Source organism: Microtus oregoni, unplaced genomic scaffold (genome assembly GCF_018167655.1).
Source record: "Microtus oregoni isolate MIOR12 unplaced genomic scaffold, Mior012 000006F_ref0000085, whole genome shotgun sequence".
NCBI lineage: Eukaryota > Metazoa > Chordata > Mammalia > Rodentia > Cricetidae > Microtus > Microtus oregoni.
In genome coordinates this window covers 58,745,706-58,752,912 of record NW_024543065.1, presented here as the reverse complement: position 1 = coordinate 58,752,912, position 7,207 = coordinate 58,745,706, and the positions used below count along the sequence as shown (strand labels likewise).

Sequence of the window (7,207 nt, the reverse complement as noted above, 5' to 3'; positions counted from 1 at the left end):
GCTTCTTCTTATCAACAGATTTGAGCCCTTGGACAGGACCCATGATGGATTCCTGTAATCAGTATTTGTGAAGGGCAAAAAATAAAGAGCCCAGAGCAGCATTCTCAGGTCAGCTTGGTAGATCAACAAAAAGGTAGACCTTAGTCTCAGTTACCTAGGGCAATGCCAGGTCTTAGACTACCTCATGCTCCCATTTCACCCTCGGACCTGTTCCTTGACTTTGCAGGAGACAGCATTAACAGCGAGATATAAACTTGTTCTGTGCTTACCCTCGGAATGACTAATTCAGTTTCTTTATTAGCTTTACAGAGTATGGAGTTCTTATAAAAGTGGCTAACTTATTATAGACTGTTAAAAAACAAAAGTTATTCATCTTTAAAGTGCTGATATAATTAGTTACAGGAATAAGCTTTATTTAGTTCCCTGTATATGTTTTCAAAGTCAAACTTAAAGCAAGTAATAAAAAACAAAGTTTGTCTAATAGGACATATCTAGGCAGCCCTCATACTTCAGAGATCTACAGAATATGGCATTTAAAATAATGATTAAAAAGCTTATTACATTAGACAGAGACTCTGAGATCCTAGCAGTAACCCAAGGTCTCCAAAGAAGATTATGAGACACTATGATGTCTCCACCTGGATTACGATGATGCTGGCCACTGGGTGAGATGCCCCAGTGCAACACCTGCGGCCAGGACCCGGTCCAGACTGTGGACAAACAGCAGGAAGGACCCTGGAGAACTGATTGCACCACTTTTGCCTAGACAAAATAAGGTCAGTCTTTTCCATGTCCCTCTTCCACAGAAAAAGAAAAGTTCACCCTTTGGGCCTGGCTTAGACAGTAAGACTGCTGTTCTGGATATTTCTGCCTCCAATGCTATGGAGACCTGGGTATGACTAACTGTATATGGACTCTTGTCCCTTCATTTTTAATAGATTCAGAAACTATTTGGCCTGTACTCAGATATGCTTTATTTATCCTTCTGAGATCTCTGATAGTATTGATGGCTAGGGCAGTTATAATGTCAGTTTAATAGCAAAAGGTATCCAGATCCTTCCACAAAGCTATAGCCAACTTGTTAGCTAGGACTCAAAGGTGTGAGAGTCAATACCTCCTGTTTATAGACATCTGTTATCTGCTCTTTTTCTAAATATTAATTTCTGTTCCCGGTTTAAACTTATCTCAATAGGCTTCCACTTGGTTGGCAGACACATCAGTTGCTGACTACAACCTGCTCTGAATGGCGGTGAGCCCTGGACTTCCTGAAAGCGGATGTGAACCAGTCCAGCTGATATGAACACTCCCAGATCCTTCAACGGAGTCTGATGAGGGCCCCATTGCCTAAATGCTCCCCCACTTTGGCTAGCCTTTCAACCTACTTGGGCCTGGATAACAATGCCCCAATGTCAGCTTGAAGTTGTTGTGAAAAGAAACACGTCTTTCGATGCCCCCTGCCCAAAATAGGTCAAAAGGCAGACAAAGCGGATACTCCCTGGCATAGGGGACAAGATAACTACCTATAGTGCCTGTTAATATACTGGGTGCAGAGTTGTCAATTAATAGGCTTATTAATATAAGTTAGTTTCATGCCTCCTTAAAAGCAGGGGCAAGCAGGACCCAAGATTGGGTCCGGTCTTAGGTGCTCTTGAAGGGGGAAATGTGAGGGCCAGCCATGATAAGCTAAGTCTGAGCAGGTCACCAGAAGGAAGTTCTTTACTTCCAACCATTATCACCTGGGACTCTGGCCATTGATGAATTTAAATGGAGGCTGAAGGCTCAGTAGTTTACCCTAGGCAATGCCTAGCTGCAAAAGGAACCACAAGCTGAGTTACCTGACCCCCACCCCAGAACAGACCATTCAAAGGAAATGCCTGGCATTCCAAGCACTGTAGGTAGGATCACCTGCCAGGGCACTTTCACCAGGACACCCTAGACAAATGTCAGCCAATCAGGGGTCTTAAAATCTGAAATCACCTCACCCCCACCTTTACTACTATAAAATCCTATTCAAATTGAGCTTGGGGGGGGTGGGTCTTTGGTTATTCTAATACTTTGGACTCGCGGAGAGACCGAGTGTGCCAACTTGTAAAATAAAGGCTTTTTGCTTTTACAAATGGGACTCAGTTTCCTTGTTGACTTTTGTGGGGACTGCACAGACTTGAGCACAACACTTTTATTTCATGTCTTCATTCACCATGCAAGCCAGATATAGACGCGGCCCCTGGCAGTGGGGAAACCAGAGACTTTTAGTGATAGTTCAGTAGTGCTGCCCCACTGCCTGCCCCCCCCATTCCTCCTCCCCCAGTGTTTGGAACCTGTGTTCCCACTGCCCTGGAGTACCTGCTGGGGGTGGGGCCACAGTCCCCAGTTGCCTGTTCTTCCTTCCACTCAGGGGTCAATCAAGTTCCTTTCCTGAGCCCACGAGCCCCTCAAGATCTCTGGCTTCCTCCACCAGGCCCACCACCCTGACCCCCAACTAGAACTCTTGGTTATCCAGCTCCCCCAGGAGATGGAGCTTCCTTTTTAGTATTGATGTCTTTATTTATCTCTCACTAAATGCAAACCCTGAAGCAATAAAAACAACGTGGCTCACTCATAGCACCCTGTTAACGAACTAATCAATATAATTCACACACCACAAAATCCATACACTAACAGGTACATGGAAAAGAAAAGCCAATGATTGCCGGGAGAGATTGCCATGGTCAGGGTTGCTAGTGAGAGGTGAACAGGGAGAAAATGGGGGAGTCATAATCACATTCACCCATCATCCCAGATCCTTGCCTGTACCACAAGGTGCAAGGTTGGGCCAGGCTCTATTCTATGTGCTTAGCATGTTATGGTTTATTTGAGACAGGGCTTCATTAAGCCCAGGTTAGCCTCAAAGTGTGTGTAGCCAGGAGCTGATGATGACCTTGAACTCTTGATCCTGCTGATTCTTCTTTCTGATTACAGGTATACACCACCACACCTGTTTTGTGTGCTGGGGCTCAAACTCATGGCTTCAGGCGTAAAAGGCAAGTGCTCTACCAACTGAGATTCGCCTCAGTCTAAGTGTTCCTGCTACTGAGCTACCTAACTGGACCAGTGTAGGTTTTCATCTGTGAAACTGTGTTGTTACCTCTGTGTTATAGAGTAGGAGACACAGAGCTGTTCTCATTTGTCTGAAGTTCCAGAGTTAGCAAGAAATAGCCAGCTGCAGAGCCAGCCATCACTCTGTGCAGCCTACCTCCCACTCCGATGAGCCCTCGCTATGCCCATTCTAAAGAAGCATAATGAAGCCCAAGTGGGCAAGATGAAGTCAAAGTAGGGGGAAGGAAGGTCCCAGTTGAGACTGTATACATGCAACCATGCGCACAGCCTTGAAATTTCTTCTTCTTCTTCTTCTTCTTCTTCTTCTTCTTCTTCTTCTTCTTTTCCTTCTCCTTCTCCTTCCCCTTCCCCTTCCTCTTCCTCTTCTTCTTCTCCTTCCTCTTCTTCTTTTTTTGCATATGGACACAGCCCAGCTGATGTCATAGGCACCACAAAGTCTTTATCACTGGACAATTAGCTCACTGCCTATTGCTGGAGGAGCCAGCACGGTACAGGGCAGAGGAGCACCAGTTTTCCAATAAACTGGTGAGTACGGGCCTGGGAGTTACAGGGGGAGACATTTTGGTAATGTCTACACCGGGTCAGGGACAGGAAAGGCAGGAAGGCAGGAAGGATGAACCTGCAGGGAAGAGTAAGTGGTAACCGGGTGGTGGGGGTGGACAGTGATGGCAGCACTCCAGCCTGGTGGGTAAGTCTCGTGGTGGGGGAACAGGACACTTCCTGACTCCCCGCATTATCTCCCTGTTCACCTCTCACTAGCAACCCTGACCATGGCGGCGAGCCTCTCTCCCGGCAATCATTGGATTTTCTTTTCGGTGTACCTGTTCGTTTTCCTCGTGGGACTGCCCCTTAACTTGATGGCCCTGGTGGTCTTCGTGGGCAAGCTGCGCCACCACCCGGTGGCTGTGGACTTACTTTTGCTAAACCTGACCCTTTCGGACCTGCTCCAGCTGCTCTTCCTGCCATTTCGCATGGTGGAGGCAGCCTATGGCATGAGATGGCTAATGCCCTTCATCTTCTGCCCTCTCTCAGGGTTCTTTTTCTTCACTACCATCTACCTCACCGCCCTCTTCCTGACGGCTGTGAGCATCGAACGTCTTCTGAGTGTGGCCTATCCAGTGTGGTACAAGACCCGGCCACGGCTGGCCCAGGCTGCTGTGGTCTGCGGTTTCTGTTGGTTCCTGGCATCAGCTCATTGTAGTGTGGTTTATGTCACTGAATACTGGGGAAATGCCACCTACAGCCAGGAGACCAATGAAACCTGTTACCTGGAATTCCGGGAGGACCAGCTGGCTGTGCTCCTGCCTGTGAGACTAGAGATTGCTGTGGTCCTTTTCATGGTGCCCCTGTGTATCACAAGTTACTGCTACAGTCGTCTGGTGTGGATTCTTAGCCAAGGAGCCAGCTGGCGCAGGCGGAAGAGGGTGATGGGGCTTCTAGCAGCCACAATGCTCATCTTCTTCGTCTGCTTCGGCCCCTTCAATATGTCCCACGTGGTGGGCTATGTCCAGGGTGAGAGTCCATCCTGGCGGAATTCTGTGATCCTCCTCAGCACCCTCAACTCTTGCATAGACCCTCTTGTCTTCTACTTTTCATCCTCCATGTTCCAAGCCGAATTTCAGCAGCTCCTGGGAAGGCTGACCAGAGGTTGTGTGCGTTGGACTCATGAAGCCAGCTTGGAATTGACGGTAAAGAACGAAGAAGAACCGTCCAAGGAGTGTCCAAGCTAAAATAAAGGAAAGACCAAAGAAGGTGTGTGGAACCATTGGCCCATTGCCTTGACTGGCAGCGATATCTCCAGGGGACGGGAAGGAGTAGGCAGGTGTGTCTGCAGGCATTCATTCTTAACTCTGGACAGATGAGACTCCTGTGACAAGCTGAAGACACAGCAGTCACTCAGCTCTCCAAGGATGTGCTCACATTCTGACTCTCCATGTCACCATCCTTCTCATCCCCTCATACGCCCAGGATCCACTCTGGGATGTTGTAATGGGACAGACTTCTCTAGAAGGAATAGTCCAACCTCTGCTGCACACAGCAGGCTTCAGTGCCTTCTGGGGTGGGAGTGGGGGTGATGGGGGAGGTGGAGGGGTGGGGGAGGCTGCTCAGCTCTGGAATTGAGCTGGGGAACTAGGGTGGGGGAAGCCACTGACTCCTGACTCTTCAGAGTGGGGGAGACAGGAATCTAGGAGTGAGGAAATAGCCTGCCTTGGTGAAGGGTTTTCCAGAACGCCCACTGTTCCATAAATTCAGATCTTCTGGGATACTTATGAACAATGGAGGGCAAAGAGAAAAATTATCCAAATAAATTCCAGACATAGCAAAAGAAAATGATGTTTTCATATCTTCTTGATTTTTCTGGGTAGTGTAGGTGGTAGATGAAGGAACGGGATGGAGCAAAATTCCTAAGTCCCTGCGGAGGATCGGGCTTGGAGGAATGAAACTGAAGACAATTTTATCTTTAAGTTTATTTATTTATTTATTTTTATTCTTTTATTTTTTATTTAGGGCTGGGGATGTAGCTCAGGTGGCAGAGTGCTTACCCGGCAGGCACAAGCCCTGCTTCCTGTCCCTGGCACTCTATAATCCAGATATGGCTGTGTCCATCTGTAACCTCAGCAGTCGGGAAGAGGTGGCAGCAAGGTCAGAAGTTAAGGGTTGTCCTCAATTATCAGCCTCGATACAGGAAACCCCATCTCAAAAAGAACCAACAAACAAACAAACAAACAAACAAAAAAACCAAATTCAAGAAGTTGCTGAGAACTTGAATGAAATTCCTGACTTGAACTGGGGGATCTCAGCATGATGTAAAAACCCAGGTCACGGGCTTGCACGAGAAGAGCTGTTTTCTATGAACAAAACTGAGTCTTGTTTGTGAAAGCCTTAGAAAACTTTAGGCTTACATCTGTGAGAGGAGCCAGGCCACAGGGTTCAGGTCTCAAGTACTGGCTCACAGCTGTTTTGACATTGAAAATATCTATTATTTTTGTGTTTGAGTTGTTAACATGCCTGTGTGTATGTCTGTGTAGCATGCGTGTGTCTGGGTTCCTCTAAGGTAACAGAAGACATTGGATCCCCTGGAACTGGAGTTACAGATGGCTGTGAGTCACTGTATGGATGCTGGGAACCAAACCCAGGTCCCCTGCAAGAGCAGCCAGTGTTTTTAGCCACTGAGCTCTCTAGCACTTTTTTTGTTTTTGAGACAAGGTCTCACTATGTAGCCCTAAGTGGCTTGGAACTTATGTGCCGACAGGGCTGGCTCTCAAATCACAGAAATCTGCCTGCCTCTGCCTCTTCTACCACCACACATCCCATCCTGCCTCACTATTATTTGTGGTTGTTGTTGTTTGGTTGTTTGGTTGATTGATTGATTTTCCTGAGGCGAAGTCTCATTTCATAGTCCTGGAACTCAGAGACCCACGTGCCTTTGCCCCCCTACTGCTGGGTTTAAAGGTGACAGTCACCACTGCTGTTACTTTAGTTTTGTTTTTTCTAAAAGAGAATCTCTTTGTAACCCAGGCTGACCTCAAACACTCCACCTTACCTAAACCAGGCACCTGAATCCTGGGATGACAGTTGTGAGCCACTGCTCCTGGCAATCTTTTAAAATAATGGGGGAAAAAAAGCCCATGCTTGTTGGGATCTTGGATACAATGGAAGCAAGTCAGGGCCAAAGAAGCCAGGTGAGAGCCAGGAGCAGTGGGTGTCCTGTGGAAACAAGCTCACTCCCTGCCCAGGCCCCTCGCCAAGAGTGAGCAGCTCAGGGTGGACATGAAGGTGCAGATTGTGCTCTCCAGTGCCTAAGTGTGACCCACAGGCTTGCAGGGAGGCTTGCTGCTTCCATTCCCAGAGGCCTCCAGCCTTGCAGAGGTTTGTGGAGAGTCTCTCTGATTAGACCTCACAGGCATCTTCAACATCAGACAGTGGTTCCCAGCCTCCCTAATGCTGTGATTCTTTAATACAGTTCCTCAGGTTGTGGTGACCCCAACCATACAATTATTTCATTGCTACTTTATAACTGTAATTTTGCTACTGTTACATACAATACAAATATGTGATACACAGGACATCTGATAAGCAACCCCCATGAAAGGGTTTTTTAACCACCCCC

The 7,207-nt window shown here is 47.5% G+C and overlaps 1 protein-coding gene across 1 annotated transcript; it reads left to right on the top strand.

Annotated features, from left to right (window-relative positions):
* Positions 1-3,866: 3,866 nt before the first annotated feature.
* On the top strand, positions 3,867-4,826 carry LOC121449970 (free fatty acid receptor 3-like). Its single transcript, XM_041654623.1, has one exon. It carries the CDS (start codon positions 3,867-3,869, stop codon positions 4,824-4,826), a length of 960 nt encoding a protein of 319 aa, XP_041510557.1.
* Positions 4,827-7,207: the final 2,381 nt, after the last annotated feature.

Coding starts and splice junctions, on each gene's coding strand:
- LOC121449970 (XM_041654623.1), top strand. CDS start 3,867: ATGGCGGCGAGCCTCTCTCCCGGCAATCATTGGATTTTCTTTTCGGTG.